Here is a 25,595-nt window from a genome sequence, read left to right on the forward strand (position 1 = left end):
TATAATTTTTTAAGAGTTTTGGTCACTGAGTGAAGTACTACAAGATCATTAGTCTACAACGAGCAGTTGATGCTGAGATTTGATATTGAAAACAGGAATACAAATATGGAATCCTGAAGGACGCCTACAGACAAGTGCTTGATGTGGGTCTTGGTGACCAGAAGTAACAGAAACTCATACTTTGCTACTATATTAAAGTGCTACTGCCCACACTATAGTCCTTCAGAGAATTCATAAGGCAATCATGATCACTGCTTTGAAAGCTCTTTGAGGTTCATTGTGTACAGTCCTTTCTCATACTTTGGGCAGATCTGATTCTTGGTAAATGGCGATTGTCATTACAAAAGCCTTGTTTATATGGCCATCTAGCTGCTTTTTGACGATTCTTTCTTTCTAGGAGTTTGCCTAATGGTCAAATATTCACAAGTGGATTTCAGTTTGAAGCTGTGGAAGGTGATTTTACTTTGGCACTGAAATCATTTACGCATCTTTAAAGCTGAGTGATATGATTCCTGTTGTAAAGCTAAGTGGCTAGATAATTATGGGGCTTGATAGGTTTAGGAATTATGCGCAGAATTAATGAAAATATGAAGGACCATCTTTGTGTCAATGTCGTTTATTATTTTTTTACTTTATTATTTGTGGTGCTCCTGGCAAAGAATGTACTGATGAATAACATGGTGTTTGAGGATGATTGGCAGGCCACGTGATGTTGTTCTAGGGAAAGAGGAAGAAGAAGTGTTGGGTCCAGTGGCAATAAGTGTGAGAATAACATTCACTGTTTTTTTTTTGGAAGTAGATAGTTTTGCTGAACAGTTTTAAACATATCCCCATAAGGGTTTTTACAGACTTCCATAAGAGTTCATGGGTGCTGTAACAAACTGCTTGCTATCCTAATATACGCTGATTTTGTCACATTTGCAGCTATCCTGTAGTTTTTTGCAGGTATTGTAGTTTTTGTCATCTGCTTGAGGTCTTGTGGCACCCAAGGTGCATTCTGAGCTCTCGCTCTGACTAGTCTTACAAGGAAGAGACTTGTTTTAAAAATATACTGTAAAATTCATAAAGATAGTGAATAAGGATTTGTGAAAGCAATCAACACTTAATTCTAGGAATGGCAATGTCTAGAAACCCAACCCTATCAATAGTATACAATTCCCCAAGCAAACACACTTACCAGAACTTATTTTATTTATTTATTTATTTATTTTTGTTGTTGTTGTCATCAAGTTGCAGCACTACTCCATTGTAATCCCACCAGGCCCGCACAAAACTAAGAATGACCAAACCACCAAACCTTTGAATCATCCTAAGATGAGACAATCTTACTGGGAGCAGTCAAGTGGTCCAAACACTGATTAATGCATCCTTCTTGTAATTTCAGCAAATGAAGTGAGGGCTTCAAGTTGATTCTGAATGAACAGGTGACTGCAGTGAAAAACTGCATACTCCAAATGTAAAATTGTCGTAGAATCCATGCAGCATGATGTCAATTAATCCTTGTGAGGAGCACAATTCTCTGAGTGATTCCATTTGCACCTGTCTTCCTAGTCACACAACTGAACTTTTCAGGCTTTACTGTACAATATAATATGCAGTCATGTTTTGTGTACTCTCTGTATCAAATACAGTAACCTGCACATTCTGTAGTGACCCTTAATTATAAATACCTTACATCAAGTTTCTTGATTTTTGATTACTTCATACTGATATAGCTCTACATTAGTGATAACATTTGTGCACTATCATAAACAAATTCCTGTTCATAAGTGACTAAAACGGCCATGCCCTCATCTGCACTCTTCCCTGCCATCTTCAAATGCTTTATTTCTATCTGCAACTGTCCACCCATATATATTACATGTTTCAGTATATAATCATATGTTCACATGCACACGGTGTCTTACTAATTGATTTTCCATTACCTCGGGTACCTTGCTTAAGTGTGTTACCATAATTTCTGCTTATATTCTTCATGCTCCCCACATGTACTGTACCATTCTGCATGTAAGTACATTTCATTCCATTCTATGATCCACATGTGCTCTGTATGTTTCTTATACATTATCACATTTCTATATGCTTTCTACTTTGTGTATGGCTCTGTGTACTACAACCTCACAGTAACACACACACACACACACACATATACATATATATATATATATATATATATATATATATATATATATATATACACACACATATATATCTGCATGTGTGTGGGTCACTGACAAAGGGGCAAATGTTTGTTTAGTCAGAGGTTTGCCATATGTGGATTTTGGAGGTACATTTGTGTTTGGAGATTAGGGGGTTGGGAATGAGAGTTTGTGTGGATTAGGTTTAGGGTAACAGGTAAGGAGATAACTTATCAGAGTTTTTGGGTGAGTGTTTAAGTGTTAAGGTTAGAGAAGGGGTTACATTATGGGATAGATGAGCACTGTGTGTGTGTGTGTGTGTGTGTGTGTGTGTGTGTGTGTGTGTGTGTGTGTGTGTGTGTGTGTGTGTGTGTGTGTGTGTGTGTATGTTACTGTATGTGGTCAGTGACTTACATGTTGTTTGTGCTGGTGATGTTGCAGGAAGGGTTTTTGTAAAGTGAGCTGAGCTATAGGGTTGGGGTTTGTGATAGGGTTACTGTTAGGGACACGGTTAGCACATGCTAATAAGGTGGAGCAAGTGGCAGCTTAACTCTGCCCCTGCTACTAACTCCAACCCATACCTTACCCTAGAAAAACCCTTTTCCCCCAACAATATACCGCTATTCCAACAAGGTATTGCTGGAGCTACTGGTGAGATTAACAGTTTGAAAGAGAAATTGCATTCCTATTTCCATTTGTTATGTTTCAGTATTTTAGGTGTTCAGTGTATTAGGTGTGATCCTTTGCAGTTTAACCATTTTTTACTTTGATCGTTTGAAGTTAAACTGTATATATGTTGTGGGCTGTTTATATTACAGAAGTTTGAAAGTGTTGACACTCATATGATTAGGACCATATGATCAACATTTTAAAAAATTGAACTGCAAACATTCATCAAATACAGTGTTTTTGCAGGGGGGCAAGCCTCCCTGTATCCTCCACACCCCCTGCTAATTATGTATGCCAATTCTGAGATCACACTACAGTGGGGTAAAGGGCACAATCCCTGACCCTACTGTACAGCAATCTCAGAACCAACATTTCAAATCTTTAAAATGTGGATTACATGGTCTTGGCCATATGACGTTTAACATTTTAAAAAAATATTTATGTACACTTTAACATTACATGTATTAGCAATGGAGCAAATTATAAATGAATTATACATTTATCTCTAACACATCCATCTGTGAAAGATCACATTTACTATATATTTGTATTCCAGCTCTTTAACAATGGGAAAAAGGGGGTTGATGATGTCGACAATATCGCCATTTGTTACACTTATAACTATCCACCATACGTCTGCCTCAGTAAGTACAATTATGTCTCATTCTCAGTGACCACACTCCTTAGATGTCTATGTGAATTATAGCAGCCTATGAGTGACCACATTCAATTCTTTATACACAGTACACCTCTATGTAAGTAAACATGTTTTTTTCCTTACTCCATGTACTGTACCTGTCCATGAACATTGACTATATCAGTTTTTATGCCATACCTTTCCGTGAGTCACTACATTCACAGAACCTTTCCAGATGATATACCATGATGTGCCTTTCTCCCCCTGGTGGAACACTGAAACAAAGAAAAACAGTAGCCCATCAGGATAAAACAGAAATTAGATGGCTATATTCAACATGCACTCATGAAATCCACTTACCTCAAAAAGTAAGGACTGAGATATGTCAATGATTTTCCTCACTCCTTTATTAAGTATATAACATGTATGAATGTAGCTCATACAGCTTTCATTGTCAGAAAAGGGTTCAACATACTAGAAAAACTGTTATTAGTAACATGCTTATGTTAAGCATTGTTGAAGAGGAAAGAGTCTTCTGGTTTCCACTTTAATCTAGACCTTAATGTAGTACAACCCCCAAACCTCTGATGCCATCAAAGGTTCATGTCAAGAGAAACAATCCATGACATTATAACCATGTACGTAGTCATTACATCACTTTTTGAAAGAGTTCTGTGCAGTGTGTAAACACTTGAGAACAGCCTATTATAAAGCTCCTCTTTATGTCCCCTTCTGACAGAAACATGTTTCTTCAGCCTACACTGAAGTCTCTCCATCTGGGCTGTTTCCAGGCATGAAGTCCTGTACATAAACAAGGTTGCTGCCTGAGGTTTACATTCATTTAGATGAATCACACAACATATCTAAAAAAAAAAACATTGCCTGGAGTAAACAAATGTTGAAATAACGGTTATTCAAAATGATGAATTCAAGGAATTGTGACTGAATTCAAGGAATTGTGACGGTCGACATTTGAAAATTTTTTTTTTGTTTGTTTTTTTATGTTGACTTTGCGCATACTCAAAACCCGAAATCCACCAAAAGTGAATTATACATGTAAGGTAAACTTCAAACAAATAAATGTCCAGCTCCATTTGCTCAAACTGAATTCAGTAAAACACGGTTCGACATTTAAGTAAGTCAATTAAGTGCATTTGAGTAAATAATACACGATATAATGCAATTATACAAAATGAATGTAAACCTCTACCTGAAAAATCTCGAAAGTGACAGACATCACACAATTTGGGCTTAATGTACATGGAAATAACCCCAACATATTTGTATGAACAGGCATAGATGCATCCCTTGCACCAAACATATCATTATACAAACCCGTTACTGACTTTCTCATGATCATACACATTGGGAAGATGATAATGAAGACATCAGTGTTTATAAGGACATCTGTTCTACTGTCTTCAAATTTTTTTTCAAAAAATTTTATAAATGTAAAAATGCTGACTTCCTTGATTATGAATTTGTAGACTGAGTGTGTTTATCTGTATCAGCGAGAGGTGGGAGCATATCTTTCAACCTCATAGTGCAAGAACTATGGGCAAAGCTAAAATAATAGAGGACAAAGGTCTAAAATCAGGATATAGTTTAAATATTACTCTTTTATAATTAGAAAGTTGTCAGAATAACAGGGTTTGCATTTGCATGCATTTTTTTCTAAAGGATATTATGCCTGAAAATCAAATGTCTGTCACTATTTACTAACTTCAATGCACAATGATTTCCAAGCCAGAAAACCACAAATTCTATGTGAAGAACGCCAAAAATATGAGACAAAAATCTGGACATTCTGCAAAATTCTGGACAGTTGAGATGTATGGGTTGGGGATATAGACAGAATAGCTGTCTGGAAGCAGTTCTAGAACACCTGAGTGGCATTTTCATTAGAAGAATTAGGGCAAAGGGATGGGTGTTTTAGTTTACTACCTAGCTTGAGGAGCCCATTTACTGTTTGCCAGTACTTTTTGGGTTATGTGCATATTTGACTGTCATTAGTAAAGATTCTTTTGTCATTTTTGATGACTTTTTACATCTATTTCTATGCTACTTGTATTTTTGTCAGTCAATGTTTACCTTGGGTTTTGTGTTTCTGATACATGATTTACTTCTTACAGTCATCATTGCTTTATCTGCTTGGTCATTCCTAGATGTTAGGCATTTCTTACTCTAATCGTATCCTGATGGGTGATCAAGGTATGGTGTACATTTTTGAAGCTTTATACCGTAACAACAGTAGGCTATATTAAGTTTTACAAGATTCACAATGACAAATTTTGATTGACGATTACATATATTATAAGTCAGTCCCCCTTCAACAGGAATACTCTCAGTTTATGTTACTAGTGTCCTATCCAAAGTGTTTTGTCTACTGGATGAATAATTAATTGGTTTAAGCCACGCAGTAGAATTTATTTGGAAAGAGTCAGACCAGGCTATACTTGTATCTCCTGCACAAATTACTTTGAACATGGTACTGTTCAGTAACTATTTCTGGGTACATTCCAAAATAGTGAATGTCATTCCTGATGGAATATAATTTCCTAATATACAAAAGGATATATAGGGGTGTGCAGGCACATTTTTTATAGTTTTGCTATGTTTTTTTTATTTCCATTCTAAGGGCATTACTTTTCGGAGTGGGTGAATTTGAGTTGATCCTAGTATTACATCTTCTCCTGAATGTTTGTGGGAACCTATCATTATCTAAGTACATTGTAGCCTGGGAGGGGTCTGTTTTTATATGGCCTTAAGGACAAGTTTCAGATATACAAGTGTATCTTGTGAATAGTGTTTTATAATGGCCTGCAGTTTTTCTGTCAAATTGCATAGGTCATGTATGATGTCCAAGTTTATGATCTTTCCTACTCTAGATCCTAACCATATTTGTTCTTGAAGGTGACTTCATCTTTTGTTTTTTATTAATGGAAACGTGTCACTGGAGGACCTATATTAAGCAGTACATCTTTTGCTAGTAAAATTATATAGAATTATCTTATATTTATTGGGTTATAAAAGATATTGTGCAGATATTTTACATCCTTTGTTAATGTTTTCTAGTGGGAATTTGGACAGTACAGTGGTACAGCGGTAGCACTGTAACCTCGCAGCAAGAGGTTGGAGTGCCTTCTATGGGGAATCTGCATGTGCTCCCTGCGCTCATGTGGGTTTCCTCCCACATTTCAAAGACATGCATCTAGAGCGTTTCTCCCCGGGCCTCTGCTGAAAACTGGCTTTTTTCCTGGTAAACAAATGTTAAATAAATACATTTACTTGATTCTGGTGATGTAGATCATCCATTGGGTGACTGCTTTGTAGAATTTGGTACATTAACTTTACAGTACTTGCTTTTAGTTTTGTACTTACTTTATAGTGACTTGCTGAAGTCTACCAACATTTCTGTCAGTTGTAGGCTTATGTCAATATCTGGTCTCTCTAGGAGCACATCATCATCTACACATGGTATAAAATCTGGGCTGATGTTTCATGACTCAGTAGAGGACATCTAGCTATAGCTAATCATTATGAATGCAGCATGCTTTTAATGTTATTGAAAAAGCAGTTGCCATGGATATTATAATATATTGGATAGATTTCTGAATCCTGATTGTGTGACAGGTACAAGACACCACCAAATTAAAGCTGTTGCCACAAATCAGAGAATATTTCATCCTCTGAAGGTACAATTTTCTCAAATAAAATGCTATGACCTTAACCTTTATAACCTTGCTATCCACACACACACACACACACACACACACACACACACACACACACACACACACACAAATAAATACAAAAAGACATTCCATTTAAATGACAATCTTTTCTGGATGTAAAAGGATGCGATTGGCAGTGTGTCAGTTTCCTGTCAGTTATTGAACTTCAATTTTTCTTGCAGCAAATTTAATTTTTTCTAATATTGCTTGCAGATTTCCAAGTCAAAGACCAACTGGAAACTCTTATGGAGTGCTGATCACACATTTTGTGTGTGTGTGTGTGTGTGTGTGTGTGTGTGTGTGTGTGTGTGTGTGTGTGTGTGTGTGTGTCTATCTGAGTACATGTGTGCTTGTTAGGAACTGTAGCTCTTCGCTACAGTTAATGAAAGTCACAACAAAGCACCATTTTTTTTTTACTTTTTGCCCACAACCTTTGAGGAATATTTTGTTGTTGATCCTCAGCATAGTTGGAGAGGTCACTGGATGGGGGTTTTGCCACATGCACCATCTGACCTAGCTACAGCTCTGTGTAGGAAAGGCTTTTTCCATTAAAATAGTTCAGCTCATCCACTTTCAGGGAAATATTTATCATATCATGACTAAGTCACAGCTCGCTGATCTGTCTGATTCTTTCTCCTCATGGGAGACACTGAAACAGGTGTAGTAGTACTATGTATAATATAAGTAACTAGGAATCAAAGGAATTTCCGGACATGATTCTTGTATAAAAATATCAGCAGTATGTCTACATAAAGTATTATAATTAAGTTTCATGCATATCTGAATTAGTTGCATCCAGAAGCTTAGCTCTGCAGTGACTTACAGGATGATTATTACTTACAGACTGTTCCTGCTTTTGCATGGGATTCAAACACCAGGACAGAGGCCAGCTCCCACTTCACCTGCAATTTAAACAGAACACTTAATCAATAAACCATTACAGATTTTATCAATAGCAATCCAGCAACTTCTGTTGCACAGCCTTTCTACCCAGTGCCCACATTCAAGGCCAACTGCACCAGCTTCTCCTGTTGCCCTGGAATGAGGCTGGTGCAGATACCTTTCAGCTGAGGGGAATATTTACTTTTTAATGGTGTGTCCTAGGATTCCCCCTCCCAGCGCATCATCTGTGGCCATTTAATACACTGCTATGGAACTTTATTTTGATTGTATTTGTTTCTTTTATTATACAATGACAGGTCATTAGCATTCAAAAACATGCATGCTGATTGGTCAGCCCAACCAGCGTTCCCATTGTAAATCAAGCATACACCAATAGAAAAAAGTCTGTTCACCCAAACTTTCTTCTATTAATATCTGCTATGGCTTTTTAGTTTACTTGAGCTCTCAAAAATAAAAAATAAGCAAAGTTTGAAATCTGGACAGTTCAGAGATACAAGAGAGATGGGACAGAGAAAATACAATGAAAATCAAGTACATTATGCAAAATTAAAGAAAGGTACCCGATTTTCCTTGTATTTCGGATGGTCTCTCTTGTACCTCTGAACTGTCTGGATTTCAAAGCTTTATTTATTAAAAAAAAGGAAGCAGTGGAGATCTTCCTTTCTATATTACTTCCTTTCCAAACCACTGATGTACTGCATAACCATGGGAATGCAAATCCCATATGCATGTGCAGTACATCAAGAAAACCCCAAAGTATGGAAAGAAAGTGGAAGAACACCATAGTGCCATTACACAAAGAAATTATTTAAGAAAAGTAAGTAATTTTTTTCTTAAATAATGTCATTGTATAATAGCAATAACCAGCTCCTGGGTGTGATATATTCGCCCTCATGATTAAACCAAACCAACCATGGGTAAATCTTCAATATACCACACCCAGTCATTGGTTATTGCAGTATAAGAGCACTGATATTAGAAGATGATTTTCAGGATCTGCCCAAGGAATACTGCCATATAATTGATGAAATCACACATTAAGAAAATAGTCAATACAAAACAAATCAGCATAGACAAACAAGTGGCCAAATCAAACATTAGGAAGAGGGCAAACACAATAGAAGTGTAATTATATACTTTCAATATCAAGTAGGTGTCAAGGTAGCCATCTTAGTGAAAAATGTATAGCCCATGATAGTCATGATATAAAGTGGGAACAGGAGGTAATACTACTTCTGTCCTGAAGAGGTCAGTGATGAGAACACTTCCTTTCTATGTTATTTACACTATGAGAGATTTTTAAGGAAAATATGTATGTATCCATGTATCTTAGCAAGATATGGATCAGGCAGTATACCCAAGAATTTGTGAAGGGATGAAATTGGTTTGGCAAAACTGTAGAAATGGTGTACTATATAACAGTTTGGATTTAGTATGAAAAAATGCATCTTAGAAGGAAAACCATAGAGAAAGATGACACACAAAGTGGTTATTATAGTTTTAACAAATATTAAAATAAACCATGAATTATTTACGTTAGATAACTTATGAAATAAATAACTGGAATAAGATAGTAAGATAAGCTCACAGAGCAAGGAAAGCGGAGGTAAAAAGCTCAATAACAGAAAAGTAGAGATTCTTTCTGCATATAAACAATGGGTGAAGCCATATTTTAAATTAGTGAGTTCTTTGACCTCTATCTGAAAGGACATAAACGGCACAAAAGTTGTTACAAGGCTAGCTAACAACATAGTAAGAGACATGTACTAGAAACCTTATGAGAAACAGTACTTAACATGTGTGGGTGTGGGCAGCCCATAGCAGTGGTGTTCACTTTGCTTCATAGGTTCCCAGGTCCTTATGCTACTGATCTGTGAGGGTCTTAAGAATCCCTGCCTTATATTCTCATAGTAGTTTTTAGCCCTCGTATCTTGTTTACAAAAAAACTTGGAGACTGACAGTGCAAGGATATGTTGGGACATGTGATACTTCACTTTTTAGATGTCTAGTTTTTCCACAGCTTTCATGGTAACTAAATTAATTGCAAATACTTTGCAGACATATTTTACTTGAACTCTACTAACTAAAATAAATGTATTCTTTCTTTGATGTTAATTGCATGTTTGGACATACCGACTTTCTTTGGGAAGAGTGATGGTAAATGCTGCAGTGCTACTGTGTGAAACAGCATAGCTATCACATGGCAGACTGTGCTAGACAGTCCCGCATGTGACAAGGATGCTACAGAAAAAAAATATTTGGGTGTCTAGTAAAGGATCCTGTCCATTGTCTGAAGATGATGAAATTTAAAAACAAAACAAACAAAAAAATAAACAAATACCATTGATGGTTTGTGATAATATCCTAAGAGGCCCCAAAATAACTTGAAACATGGCCTATCAGGCCCACTAGATGGTTCCTGACAATATCCTAACAGGCCCTAAAATAACTTGAAACATGGTATGTCAGGCCCACTAGAATTTGTGTTCAACTACAGCCTCCAGACAGGCTTCATCCCTAAGGAATGTGGGACCATCAACAGATCCAGACAACTAAATACCCATAACTTTGACTAGACTTATATGCAAGGCCATGGAAAAGATTACTATGGACCTGATAAAGAAAGACATAAGAAATCTTCAAACACTGGACCCATCACAGTATGGTTGGTTTCTACAAGAACAGGTCATGCCAACTAAACCTGATAGCCTTCTTCAAAAAGATCACTAAGGCCATGGATGAAGGTAAAGTAGTGCAAACTGATTACCTCAACCTGGCAAAGGCATTTGATGCAATTCCTCACTTGGGGATTATAAACAAACTCACAAATTCAGGCATAAATCCCTATGTCACCTGATGGATAGCCAAATGATTCATGGATAGGACACAAAGTTAGGGTGGAAGAATCCACATACACCAAGAGACCTGTTACTAATAGTATCCCTTAGGATTCAGTACTGGGATCTCTCCTGTTCACAATATACTTCTCTGAAGCCAAGAGAAATGTAGAGAGCATTTGGCTGACCAAATCTGCTGATGACTGCAAGTGGTGTGCAATCACTGAATCTTCCTAAGATATGGATATCATACATGAGGGTATGACACAGACAAATAACTGGTGCCCGACACACATTCCAAAACTCAATGCAAAAAAATGAAAAAAATTATACCCTTTGGGAAGACAACTATCCCTGCAAATTACAACAGTGATAATACTCCCTTAAGAGTAGACCCAGTTGGAAGTCAGGCTAATGGTAACCAGAATTTTGATCACAGGTGTCCATGGCAGTGAAAAAATCTTTCTACATGGCACAACCTGTATGTAAGAGTGTGGCATCCAGATTTAAAGAGATCATAGTCCCCTACACCTAGCCCTCATTAGGCCAATAATAGAGTACAATGCACCTTTTGGAATGTACCTGACCTACTGAAGGGCAGTCTATGCCTAACCTACAAGGCATTCTCTGATCCATCCCTGATGGATCTGCTATACATTTACAAAGAAAACAGCACTAGAATAACCAGATCTAAGGATGTAAACCATGCCTGTAACATAAACAAAACATGTTGGAGGAACAGGTGTGTATCTCAGAGATTCCCCTTCTCTAGAACAGACTCCCCATTCATGAGAAGCAGAGCTCTTCCCTAAGCATATTCAAACTCAACCATGGACCAATGGATGGGAAATTGCAAATTTACCCTGTCTTGTTGCCTGTGTCCCTTATGGACAGGGGAAGCCTGCATATGCCTCAAAGTACATACATATACCAAAGCCATTCTAGTTTGTGGGCACTGATAATTGGGAAGATTGGGGTAGGGATGGATAGGCGTAGAAAGGCTTTACGGCCATCATTGTAACCTCCTATGACCCCCTCTGTAAATTACAGTCCATTACCATATCTTAAGGTATGATCTGTCAAACAGGTGTATACCTTAAGCAAAACCTTTTAGGCTGAAACATTCTCAGCAGCTGTTTTAGCAAAGAAAAAACTCGCAGGTTTCAGTGCAGTTAAAGTAACAGATTTAGGTGTCTGCTAAACAGGAAATGCTGAATGTACACAAGTTTCAATATTTTGTGCTTTCACTTTTTATGATTTAATATGAAGTGCTCAGTGCTGCAGGATTTGATGTCTAACTGTTCGGCATTGTACCATGAACCCCTATGTACCCCAATCAATTAATATGGAAAAAAGTTAAACTGTATCAAACCTTCAGTTTGAAATATGTTGAGCGTCTCTTGGAGCCGAGAATAAATTCTAAGACTTCTATGCCCCCATTTGTTTAATTGAAAATGTTGAATACATATTATTTTAATTATTTTGTGCTTTCATTGTTTTATGGCTTGATGTATAATGTTCAGTGCTACAGAGTCTGATGTTCGGCTGTTTAGCATTATGCCATGAACTCTCACACACCTTAGTAAATTAATTTGGATAAAAGTACAATACATTTCTAATTTCTTTATTTTATACATCTGTTAACCAGGCTAAGTCCATTGCACTCATGTCCCTTTTCAGTAGCAAGGAGTACTATCTGATCAAATACATGCTGAGTAATACAGTTGGCAAAAAGATAGCAGGAATCAAACCTTATAGCCAAGTTTCAGAAATCCTTTTATTAATCATAGAGCCTTAATCCCCTGCACTGCCTAGCAGGTATGTGTGCTACTTGCCAAATGTTATGGTAAGGGAAAAAGTACAGTTTTGTACCTACCATAAATGTAGATGTTCGAGTGTTCACCCTGCTGCAGTCATCACACTTGGGTTATCCTGCCATCAAGCGACCGCAGTCGGCCTGAATTCCAAAGTCTTGGACCAGCGTCAGTTGCTGTCACTTCTTCCCTGACGTCATTGCGCCAGGGGTATATAAGAGGCATCCGACACCATTTTCTTCAGTTTTTCTTGCCCCAGATGTCAGGTGCACCCAATAGGTAGGCAAAATATATATATATATATATATATATATATATATATATATATATATATATATATGTATATGTATATATATATATGTATATATATATATATATATATATATATATATATATATATATATATATATATATATATATATATATATATATATATATATATATATATATATATATATATATATCTATATATATATACATATATATATATATATATATATATAGCTAGATAAAAATAAAACAATACCTTTAGGCACAAGCAAATACACCACAGAGGTTGTATAGGATAGAGTGGTATAGATAAGTTCAGCTAGTTCAGAGGGGATGGAGGGAGGGTAACCTGGACTGCAGCAGGGTGAACACTCTAGCATCTAAATTTATGGTAGGTACAAAACTGTACTATGTCCATCGTGTTACCCTGCTGCAGTCATCATACTTGGGTTGAATCCTAAAGCTAAGGATGGAAGGTGGAGTTAAACAGGGTTAGAAGAAGCTAGTAGGCCCTGCAAAACTGCAGTGGCCAAACCAGCTCTAATCTTAGAATATAGAGGTAAGTGACAGTGTTTGGTGAAGGTGTGCACTGATCTCCAAGTTGCAGCTTCCAGAATATCCTTGGTTGGCACTCCCCTGAGAAAGGCTGCTGATGTAGCTGTAGCCCTGGTGGAGTGGGACCTAATGTTAGCAGGTACCGCTTTCCCATGATGCGTGTAGCAGAAACGTATGCAATGCCCTATCCATTTAGAAATGGTCTGTTTTGAGATACCTTTTCCTTGTGATCCTGTAGCATAGGCTACAAAGAGCTGGTCAGATTTTCTGAAAGCCTTAGTTTTATCCAAGTAGTAACATAATTGCCTGTGAATGTCCAAAGATTGCAGGAGTCTTTCTCCTTTGTTCTGGGGATTTGGGAAAAAGGTGGGCAAATGAATGGTTTGGTTTAGGGCCACACTGGATACCACCTTTGGCATAAAGGAAGGCTTAGTTCGTAGAGAGACTCTGTCTTGATGAAAAATGAGAAAAGGCTCCACTGCCATTAGTGCCTGTAGCTATGAGACTTTTCTAGCTGAGGTTATTGCTAGTAGCAGGGCAGTTTTCCATGAAATAAATTTTAAATCAGCTGAAAAAGCTGGTTCAATCTTGGCCTTTATCCTGGTTCCAGGCACAAAATCTTTTCCATTTGTCAGAATAGGTTTTCCTGGTGCTGGGCCTCCTGGCCTCCAGAATGACATCCATAACTGCTTTGGATAGAGGTGTTGGCTGGTTGTTTATGTAATTTGCCATGCAGCCAGGTTTAAAGTCTTGAGCTGGCTGTGTAGAATCTGATTGTCTCGCTGGGTGAGCAGGTGAGGAATTTGTGGTAAAATCCATGATGGGCTGTGGGCCATGTTCCTTAGAATTGGATACCAATGCTGGCGTGGCTAGTCTGGTGCAATGAGTATCATTTGTGGTCTCTCTAATCTGACTTTCAGCAGTACCTTTGCTGGAAGAGGCAGTGGAGGAAAGGCATACACTGTTAATGTTTTCCAACTGAATGAGAGGGCGTCCACTTTCCAAGCTTGTGGATGGAATGTTCTTGTGCAAAATTTTTGAAGTTGGTAGTTTTGGGGGCTTGCAAACAGATGCATGTCTGGGCGTCCCCATTTTTGAACTATCATTGCAAATACTTGTGGATCTAGTTTCCACTCGTGTGGATCCATGATGTTTCTGCTTAGGTCGTCTGCCAATGTGTTTTTCTTTCCTGGCAGGAATTGTGCTTGTAATTGAACCTGCAGTGTTCCACAAGGTCATTGCTTGCCTGCATAGAGGGTAGGAATGCTTGCCCCCTTGCTTGTTTATGTACCACATTACTGTGGTATTGTCAATCTTTATTGTTAGTTGTCCTGGGTGTAAGAGGTCCTTGAAAGCTGTTAGGGCATTCTGTACTGCTAGCATTTCTTTTTGATTGATATGCAGATGACTCTGATCTGTAGTCCATTTGCCCTGAATGCACTGTCCTGCCATGTGTGCTCCCCAGGCATAGTTCGATGCATCTGTTGTCATAGTTTGCCTGTCTGTGGGTAAGATGAAAGGCTGACCCTTGTTGAGGTGACATGAGGTGACATGCCTGTGCCCACCATAGAAACTCCTGTTGAAGGCATGGAATGAGTGGTATCATTGTTTCCAAGCTGTGGCTGTGCTGAGTCCATATGTTTTTCAGGTACCATTGTAATTTCCTCATATGCAGTTTTGCAAATGGTATTAGTAGCATGCAAGATGCCATGAATCCCAAGGCCTGCAGAATTTTTCTTGCAGGGAGTTGGGTCTTTGTTGCCATTATTTTGAAATATTGAGTCAGCTGTTGTTGCTTGTCTGGCGTGAGATAAGCCATCTAGGCCATTGTATTCAAGCTGGCACCCAGGAATATTATGTTTTGTGAGGGCACTAGTTTTGATTTATTTTTGTCTACTGTGTACCCTAGGCAACTTAGAAGGTGTTTAACAAATGCCAGATGCTTTAAAAGAATGCCCTTGCTTTCTGCTTGAATAAGGCAGTCGTCCAGGTATGGGTATATTTGAATTCCTCTTTCTCTGCAGAATGCAATTACTGGTGCCAGGCATTTTTTGAAGACCCTGGGCACAGTAGATAAGCCAAAGGGCAGTGCAGAGAATTGATAATGCGTTGAACCGGCAATGAAGTGGAGGTGTCTTCTGCAATTTTGTCTGATAGGGACATGCAGGTATGCCTCCTTGAGGTCCAATGTTACCAGCCAAGCATTCTTGCCCAGCATGGGAAGAAGCTGCTGTAGTGTTAGCATCTTGAATTTTGGTAATTGCAGATAGGTGTTCAGAACTGAAAGATCCAGAATGGGTCTCCATGCTTTGTCCTTTCTTGGGACTAGAAAGAGTCATGAGTAAAATTCTTGTCCTTGCTCCTGTGTAGGTACCTGTTGAATGTCTCTCCTTGAGAGCTGTAATTTGTTTTTGTGCCTCTGCCCATTGAATTGGTGGCAGGTTTGGCATTCCTTTTTTCCTTGGTAAGGTATGAGAGGGGAATCTGTATCCTTGAGAGACAATGTTTAGGACCCATTTGTCTTTTGTGATGATGTGCCAGTTGTCTGCAAAAATGATAATTTTCCTCCCAAGGGAGCTGCCAGGAGAGATTTGCTTGGTAGGATTGAGTCATTGTGTTTGTCTTCTGCTAGCTTGGGGCCTGTCTTCTCCTCCTTTCTGGGTAGCAGTACCCCATTGGCGAGGTTTGTAAGGGCCTTGTGACTGACCTCTGCCCCTTGGGCATCTGTATTTGCCTCTCTGTGGTCTGTCAGAAGCTGGAAAGGACCAGTTTTTAGTTGGCCAATTTCTGCTAAAACGAGGGAGTTGTACCTGCAAAAAATCCTTGACCGTCTGCATAGACTTTGCCTTATCCTCCATTTTCTTTAAAACCTCTTCTGCTTTGACACCAAATAATACATCCTGTTGTAAAGGTGCATCCAATAATTTTGCTTTAACATGATCAGGAAGGGTTTGTTCTTTAAACCAAGCATGTCTACATATGACAGAGCCAGTAACAGCTGCTCTACAGGAAGCTTCCAATGAATCAAATCCACATTGTAAAGTATGTTTGCCCACCTGTTCAGCTGCATGCAACAGATCCTGCATTTCCTTGAATTCAGACTGTTCAGTATGTGTGCTCATTTTTTGTTTTAATTGAGACATTAGGAATTGTTGATATTTCAACATGTGAAACTGACAATTTAATGCTCTCATAGCCAGAGTAGCTGAGGTATTTTCTTTCCCCGTCTATCTAGGGCTCCGGAATCCCTTTCAGAAGGCACAGGATTTTAGCCAGAGAAGCTTTAGCTCCCTTAGGACCCTGGGAAATTATTTCTGGGTCAGCCACAGGGCTTTTATAAAGGGGTTTGTGTGAGTCAGGTACTCTGTACTATCTGTCTGGTTTGGCTGGAGCAGGAGGTAGTGAGTCTGGATTTAGACTAGACTCCAAGTAAAAATCATCCACAATATCTAAAACAGGAAGGATAGCAAGAGGTCTGTGCTAGGGTAGTAAAAGAAACTCTCGGAGCCTTTTCTTATAATCAGAGTAGTCCTGGCCTTCCCAGTGAAAATGTTCCCTTAGGGTATGTAAAGTTTCCCCAAAGGAGTAGTCTTCAAGGGGAGATGCTGAGGGAATAGAGTCTTCAGCATCAGAGTCTTCATAAGGCTGAAAAGTGTAATCCTGTACCTCAGAAGAATCTGAGGAAATTGAAGCCTGGTCAGAGGAAGCATAATCCTCCTCTTGTCTTGGTCTATCAGGAGGGGGATGGGAACCCCTGATTAGGGTAATCAAGTCTTCGGCCATTTTAAGCATCTGTTTCTTAGGCATTGGGCCTTGAACTGTAGACTGATGTACAGTCTTCTTTGGTTTTAAAGGAGTTTTAAGCTTAGCATAAGATTTAATGGTGAGTGTAGTCAGTCTGAAGGCACCTTCTGCAGCCGAAGGTGTTTCCACTGCACCGGGGTCTACTTCTGCTCCGGTGTTGGAAGGGCCTAATGAAGATGGCTGCATTGGCCTAGTTGACTCCGCTTGAGAATCCGGAGTTGTCTGGGGTTCTAGTTCTGCGATCGTCAGGGGCTGCGTAGGCGCCTCACTGAGAACCGGCGACAGGCCCAGCAGAGGCCTCGGAGTCTGGCCTGTTCCTAGGCTGCCTGTCTTTATCCTTGTGTTTTTTATGCATGTCAGTCGTCAGCTGCTCTGACGGCATGATATAATTAAATTTCCTACCAAAGTAGTGTCGTGCGAAGTTAAAACGGCATTTGATAGTTCGTTTATTAAACCTAGCACAAAACCGACAATAGGAATGGAAGTCCTTATGAGGTATTTACTTCCCACAAGAAATGCAATTGTTCTGACATCGGACTGAGGCAAGAAAAGGTTCCCCAATGGGGTACTTAGCTTTATTGAAGACTTCGGACTGAAATTCAAATCAAAAATCTCAGGTGTCGGCTGACCGGCACTTGCGAACTGCTTCTGCTTCGGGCACCGCACAGCAAGAAAGACTGAAGAAAATGGCGTCAGATGCCTCTTATATACCCCTGGCGCAATGACGTCAGGGAAGAAGCAACAGCAACCGACGCCGGACCAAGACTTTGGAATTCAGGCCGACTGCGGGACCGCCTGACGGTAGGATAACCCAAGTGTGATGACTGCAGCAGGGTAACATGATGAACATCACATGATTTCTCGTTGTTGGGGAGGGTTGTATGTGTATAAGGGACAGGCAGTTCAATCTGACAAACCTTTAGCCATCAGGACCCTCAGTCTATGTGCTGGTGTATTGCTGCACACTTAAAGTGGGCACCCTAGCCTAGGAAGGGGTTCTGGCACAAGGAAATTGGGATGGGGGTTCAGCAAAGTAGAAGGTTAACAGAAACAAGGTACTCATATGAGGGTAGTTGCCCTGGCAGACTAAAAGAAATTAAATGGAACATCTCAGGAGCACAGAACTAATTAGAAGGCAAAGGGAAGTGGGTAGAATAGTTGCATTACAAGAAATCAAACTGAAAGTTAGGGAGCAACACAAAATAAACACAGAGCGTTATTAAAATCTTTGCAGATCACAAATCTGGTATGCTCAAACCTGACCCCCTACAATTATCTATATAGGAAGTTAAGGCGAGTTGTAGATGTAGATGGATGTTATGGAAATGAAGTGGTAGGAAGCATGCCACAGGGAACATATACATTCCACATCAGGATAGCAAAGGGTACTCAGAGAATGGAAGGGACTTACAAGCAAGGTACAGGTTATATAAATGTTAGGTAACTTTACCTGGACCTAAATAAGATAGAAGATGGACTACACAGTAGTAAGGAGTATAAAAAAATAAATATCCAAAAATCTGACTATTAACCTGCATAAAATTGTTACAAATGGATTCATCTCACCTTCTAAAACTGGTCTGTTTACAGTATGATGTGAGGTCCACCAGGGGGCAGTACACTATAATCCTGATTGCTTCCATGCAACGATGTAGGAACATCTTCATTCTCAGCTTTTAATTCTGTACTCTCATCATCAGCATTGTGAGATACAGTGTTAGATAATAGATATACACCTACTTAGCCCAGTCATTGTTTCAATACACACATTTGAATAATCAGAGAACCCATCATTTTTATACCCCACACAAGAAACCTGTACCAATAAAATTAGACCATTAGATTTTAAGCTTTTAATTAACAATGGATTTTAACTGAACAAAGAATATAGCACTTTTTTAGATGATAATTCATGGATAATCTTTAGTACAATAAAAAATACAGGACAAACAAAGCTGTTGCTATACCTACCAAATTTGAAAGGTGAGAAACAGCTTTTATATGAAGCAACTCTTCAAATATCAGTTCCAGCTCTTCTTTTGTACGTTGGCAAGGTCTAAAAATAACAACATTTGTATTGTGAGATACTTTTCCACTTTAGGTACAGGTCACAAGATACTGGTTTCCACTTTAGGTACAGGTCACAAGATACTGATTCAGTGATTTTTCAAGTACCAGTTTATCCTGATCAATGACTTACAAATACCATAGTAGGAAATTCATTGAAAGCTTATCCTTGGAATAAACAATATCATGGTAAGAATGAGAGCTTAGGAAATGCTTAGGCAAATAAACTTGGACTTTAATCTACTTTCACAGCGATGTCACTGATTTACAGTTTACCGAAGAATGCATAATGTTAATAAGTATGTTATCATTTATTTGTCTCAGTGATATAATTTCCAAAGTCACTGAGTGGCATGACATACTGTTCCTAACCTACCACAATCTATCCAGCCATCCATGCACAACCCCTTTTCCCATTTTTGCTCAAAGGGTCGGGGTGTCACCTCAACAGTGACAATTATAGAGGGAACTAAAATATTTATTTTAGGAAGGTCAGAGATTTCATCTCACAACGATCTCTGAGCGCTGCAAAGACTGCTGCTCATTTCCACCTGGATTGCACAGGATCTTAATTAAATACGCTTTACAATAAAGTTTTTGTCATCAAATTGGATCTCCAAGACTGTAACTGCCAATATGTTGTTAAACCGAAAATACAGATCAGCATAACAGTAAAAATGCATTGAGAATATGAATTCATAACCTTATATTTAATCATTTTAACATGGTATACATGCATTTAGTCGCTGAAACAATCTCCGAATGTTAGTTTTTCTGAACCGGAATGTCAAATTTTAAAATAGTGAATGGTCGGACTGTCGTACGAAATACTGAATGCGACATTTCCAACCGCTCTACCACCTAAACAAGTGCTACCATGAGTCAAAAGGGGGGGGGGTATTGTGTGTTTCAACTAGCTCCGGTTTGGACATATGAGAACCTGCTGCACTGCTTTCGATATTTGGTATGTCGACAATGTAACGGACGGCTAAATGCATGTATACGCTGTAACACTTCTGTTACCATCATGCTAATCCTTCTATTTTCAAAATGTGCTCCTTTGTCTGTTTGCACTATTGCATTAAATGATGTATCATTGTTTGTAACAGAATTACTTGCCTATTAACTAAAGCTTTCAGCACAAAACAGCTAGTATCAATGCCAAGGTGCTTTTCAATGGTGGTTAGTCATAGTAAGTCATACATTTACTAGCAAAAAGCACAATCACTTGTATAACGTTACATAGTAGTTTCCACAGTTTACTAAACCATGACTCACCAAAGTGGCAAGCAAACACCATTGGTTCCTGACCTACTTCTTCTTCTTTTGGCTTTTCCCAGTTAGGGGTCGCCACAGCGGATCACCTTGTACGCTCATATTGGCAGTGGAGTTTTACAGTGTAGAGTTGCCAGCCCAGCGCCCAACCTTCCACAGAAGGCACACACGCACATGCAATCACACCTAGGGCCAATTTAGAGTGTCCAATCCACCTACAGCAAGTCTTTGGGATGTGGGAGGAAAATGGAGTACCTAGAGGAAACCCACACAACCACAGGGAGGACATGCAGACACCGAAAAGAAGGCACCCCAGCCAAGGATCGAACCAGAGAACCTCTTGCTGGGAGGTGACAATGTTAACTGCTGCACCACCATGGCAGCCCCAGTTCCTGGCCTACTAATAAAATAAATTTAAACAGACATGTAGTGGATGGAGACCTACTCTGGGGTCCCCCCAAGGGAAAAAAAAGTGCATTACCACTCTTCAAAACCAAGATTTAGTAGTCATCTTTATCATCATAAGAAATTGATTACTACAGATGAGATGTTTTAGTTACAGTTTTATTTAATCAAACTACTACACATCTGAAGCACCTCCATGACACTATAGTTTTATTGTTTCTATAGCTTTGATGTTATAATTTTGTTATGATTTTAACTTCTGTTTTCATCCTAATGTATGTCTTTTTGTCAAGTCTTATGATCCCACACCTATTGCCATTAAACATGACATAATTACTATTGCACTGGATATATTTCTATAGGCAATAATTCATGCACTGCACAGAGCAGAAAACTTAAATCCATAAAATTCAGATTATATACCATTTTTGTAATGAATTCAGCTACTAAGTGTACTTTTATTTATTTTTTAACAAGGTAGGACTCCCTGGCACATATGCTTTCTTCAGGGGTAACCCAAAGCTTTAATCCATTTTAGTGATGTACTCAGAGATATACAGGAAGCAAGTGGATATAATAGAATTAAACTAGGTCTAGAGAATGAAGTTGTGTGGACATGCATAGCCTGAACACTTTAAGCTACCGTGATTCCTAAATGGGTAATTACTATAACCTCACTAGAACAATAGATAGTGTAAAGCACTAATTCTAAAATCTGTTAATGATCTCATATAGTCCAGGTTTGATCCAATCTCACTTTATACGCTACTATTTAACTTTAAGCAGACACTATTCTGAGGTAAATGGGGACTTGGTTTGGGCTCCACAATGGTTTCCTCGACTGCATACCCCTAACTACTTATGAACAAAAGAAATGAACTATCACATGAAAAATATTATGTAATGCTATATCTGCTTACCCTTGGAGCTTTTCTCCCCGGGCCTCCGCTGAAAATGGACATGCATCCAGTCAGACTGTCCCGGTCAACAAATGTAAAATAAAAATAAAATAAATAAAAACAAAAGCAAAAGTACAGTGAAATGCTCAAAATATAGGTTAATAGTAAGTACTAAGCTATCTACCAGAGGGCATCTGTAAGCCTAGCCAGAATGTGTTGGCTTTTGCCGCCACCTTAGGTTAGTTCCCTGTGTCTCTGTCCAGCAGAGTCATTAGTTCCCTGTGCCACTGTCCAGCAGAGCCACTGCAGTGATCCCCGGGGTAAATTTTCTGTTTTCCATCCACTCGTCAAGGTTTATCTTGAAGATTGTTAGTGAGGGGCTCTGCCTAATGTCGATTGGAATCCTGTTCCAAAGCATGGAAAGTCTCTGGGACAGGAATCTTTCCCTCCAGCACGTCCTATTTATCATTGTGGTGAGGTTTAGATCCCTAGAGCATGTGGCTCTCGGGATTTTTTTTTTTTTTTTTAGGTGGAGCATGTCCATCAATTCTGGGTTGGACATGGCCTTGTATGTCAGGCAGAGATCACCTCTGAGTAAGCGGTATGCAACCGAGTACAGCTGGAGTTTCTTCAGTCGGGCTGCATAGGGCATCTGTTTGAGGCCAGCGATCCTCTTGGTGAGGTACTTCTGTGGTCTTTCCAGCTGTTGCAGGTGTCTTGTAAGGTACATCCTAAATGGGGTGTTGTACTCTATGATGGGTCTAATGAGTGATGAGTAGAGGGGTACAATAACCCTCTTTTGTTCTAGATGCGAACCATTTTCTGATTAGGTGGGCCACATAGAAGGATTTTCTAACCACCTTGGCAATATGGTTATCAAAGGAGAGATTACTATCTAATTGGGTCCCCAGATCCCTTATTACATTTTCTGTATTTAGGGGACTACCATGTATGTGGTAGTTCGCGGGTACGTTGTTTTTTCCAAAGGGGATGACTATGTACTTTTTGGCATTTAGCTTGAGGTCATGATTTTGACGCCAGGTATCTGTCTCAGTGAGACTCTTCGGGAGGATGTCTGTGTCAGCTGGAGAATCAATTATAGGCTCCCAGTTTGCAGTAGTCTGTGAACTTGGTCAGCCGTAGTCCTCCTGTGCTTGCCTGTACCTCTGAGAAGTATATACTGAACAGGCGGGGTCCCAGGACTGAGCCTTGGGGGACGCCACTTGTAACTGGTTTAGAGTCGGACCTAGAGCCTGCAACTCTCACCGTGTGGGTTTTATCCATGAGCTAACTGGCAACCCATTTCTTGACATAGGGGTTTATGTTCAGGCTGGTGAGCTTTTCTATAACAGCAGAATGAGGAATGGTGTTGAAAGCCTTTGCGAGGTCTAGGTAGGCTGTGTGGACCTCCTTTCCCTCATCTAAAGCCTTGGTAACTGTCTCAAAGAAGTCCACCAGGTTTAGGAGGCATGATTTGCCCTTAACAAAGCCAAACTGGGTATGGGTAGGGTCCAATGTTTGGAGGTTCTCAATGTCTCTGTTGTGTTCCATGATGATGTGCTCCATAGCCTTGCAGACCAAGCTAGTCAGGCTTATAGGGCGACATTTCCCAGGGTCCATTGTGGCTCCACCTTTGAGGAGCGGAATAACTCTTGCTGTGCACCACTCTATGGGTACGTAACCTGTAGAGAGGCTGAGTTTGAACAGTGTGTTTAGGTGAGGGGTTAGTTCATCTTGGAGTTCATATAAGACACAGCCTGGGACACCGTCCGGTCCCATTGAAGCTGTGTTTTTGTTTTTGGATAGGGCTGTTTTAACCTGTGTGTCAGTGATTGCTGGTGTTCTACATTCTTCCGGTATAGTTATGGGCCCTTTAGGTGGTGAGAGGGGGTTGAAGTTTGCACTAAACCTGTCTGCCAGAATGTTGGCAACATCAGTCAGTTCAGTATATTTTGTGCCATTCTGCACTATGCCAGAATGTTGGCAATATCAGTCAGTTCAGTGTATTTTGTGCCATTCTGCACTAACTCAGAGCAGATCTGAGAGTTTCCACTTAGGTTCTTGACATAGCTAAAGAAAGCTTTGTGGTTATCTTTGGAGTCCTTGGCAATTTTTTTTTCGAAGCTAGCCTTGGATGATTTTATGAGGGATCTTAGTTTCTTGCTGATACTGATCATGGATGTCTTTCCTCTTTTCTGTACTAGTTTCCTCCTTCTATTGTATAGCTTGTTTATGGCAGGGGTCCACCAGACTGGTTTCCTTTTCTTGGGAGGAGTGAGTCTTGGTTTTGCTTGGGATAGCATGATCTATGCATTCTTGCAGGTGCTCATAGAGTGCCTTTGTAAGGGATTCAGCAGCTTGGACTGCACTGTTCTTTAGCATGGGGGCTGTGAAACTTTTCATCTTGGTCTTAAGTAACATGAAGGTTGCTTTTGAAATGTTTTTCACGGTGGTTTCCTTGATTGGGGGTGGGGGTGGACTGAGGATATCCAGAGTGATTAGTCTATGGTCTGATCTAACCAGCGAGGGGTTGATCTCTGGGTTGCCCATGTTGGTGATGACCAGGTCCAATATGTTGTCACCGCTGGTGGTGGTGTTGACCAGTTTATCCAGGGTGTTCGAGTTTATAAATTCTAGGAAGCATTGGGCAAGGGAGTAAGTACTGGAGTAGCTCTCCCAGTTAATGTCTGGATAGTTGAAATCATCCAATATTAGGGCATTTGGCAGGACCTTCATATTTTCCAGTGTCTCCAGAAACGCGGACTGGGGGTCCTGGGTCATGGTGGGTGATCTGTAGCAAGTTACAATTTGAATTGCAGTTTTGCCCATTGTTAGTTGCACATGGATGATCTCTGAGGCATTGTGCTGAACCACTAACCTGGAGGTGTGGGTATCCTTGATAAATATAGATACACCCCCTGCCTTTTGTGTTTTGGTCTGGGTTATGTGGCCAAAAAGTATAGTAGGAGTTATAGCCTGGTAGTGCTGGGGTGCTCTCTGGAGCCTTAAACCAGGTTTCTGTTACTGCACAGATATTGAGGTTCTCCATACTGAGGAGTGCCTCGAGTGCATGCATTTTGAGGTTTAGAATTCTGGCGTCGAGTAGCATTACCCTTAGTTTTTGGTTACTTGTGCTATTTAACGTGGTGGGTTTGTCTTTTGAGCCTTGCCTAAAAAAGGCACTATGGGGGTGGCAAAAGCCTTGGCAAGTATTCGAAAGTCTAAGGGTGACAGGTGCAAGCCATCTCTTGCGAAGCAATGTGGCTTGTCGAGCATGTCATCCCAGGTGGACAAATACTGGATCCCCTTTAAATGACACAAGAAACATAGCCAATTGTTGAAATTTATCATTTTTTATTTATACTGTGGCATCATTCTTGGTGAGGGCAGGATGCTACTCAGGGTCATACCGGCCTGGGCTATGTGATCACAGAGCTCTTCCATGTCTCTTTTCATGTAGTCCAGGGAGGTGCATCTCAGGTCATTCACACCAACATGGACAATGACAGAGTCATATTTGTACTTGTTCTGGAGCGACCTGAGTGCTTATGTTATGTGGCACATCCTGGTGCCCAACTGGCAGCTAAC

General features: G+C 39.7%; 1 protein-coding gene across 1 annotated transcript in view; it reads right to left on the bottom strand.

Annotated features, from left to right (window-relative positions):
• RAPGEF3 (Rap guanine nucleotide exchange factor 3) overlaps positions 1-25,595 on the bottom strand; it is a 466,244-nt gene that overhangs the window by 237,278 nt on the left and 203,371 nt on the right. The window contains exons 6-8 of the mRNA XM_044083866.1: positions 19,333-19,417; positions 8,020-8,080; positions 3,643-3,719 (exon numbers count right to left, since the gene is read on the bottom strand). Coding sequence (XP_043939801.1) covers positions 3,643-3,719; positions 8,020-8,080; positions 19,333-19,417 — 223 coding nt within the window. The remainder of the gene's footprint in view (positions 1-3,642; positions 3,720-8,019; positions 8,081-19,332; positions 19,418-25,595) is intronic.

This window comes from Protopterus annectens, chromosome 9.part0 (genome assembly GCF_019279795.1).
Source record: "Protopterus annectens isolate FY-2018-M chromosome 9.part0, PAN1.0, whole genome shotgun sequence".
Taxonomy (NCBI): Eukaryota; Metazoa; Chordata; order Ceratodontiformes; family Protopteridae; genus Protopterus; species Protopterus annectens.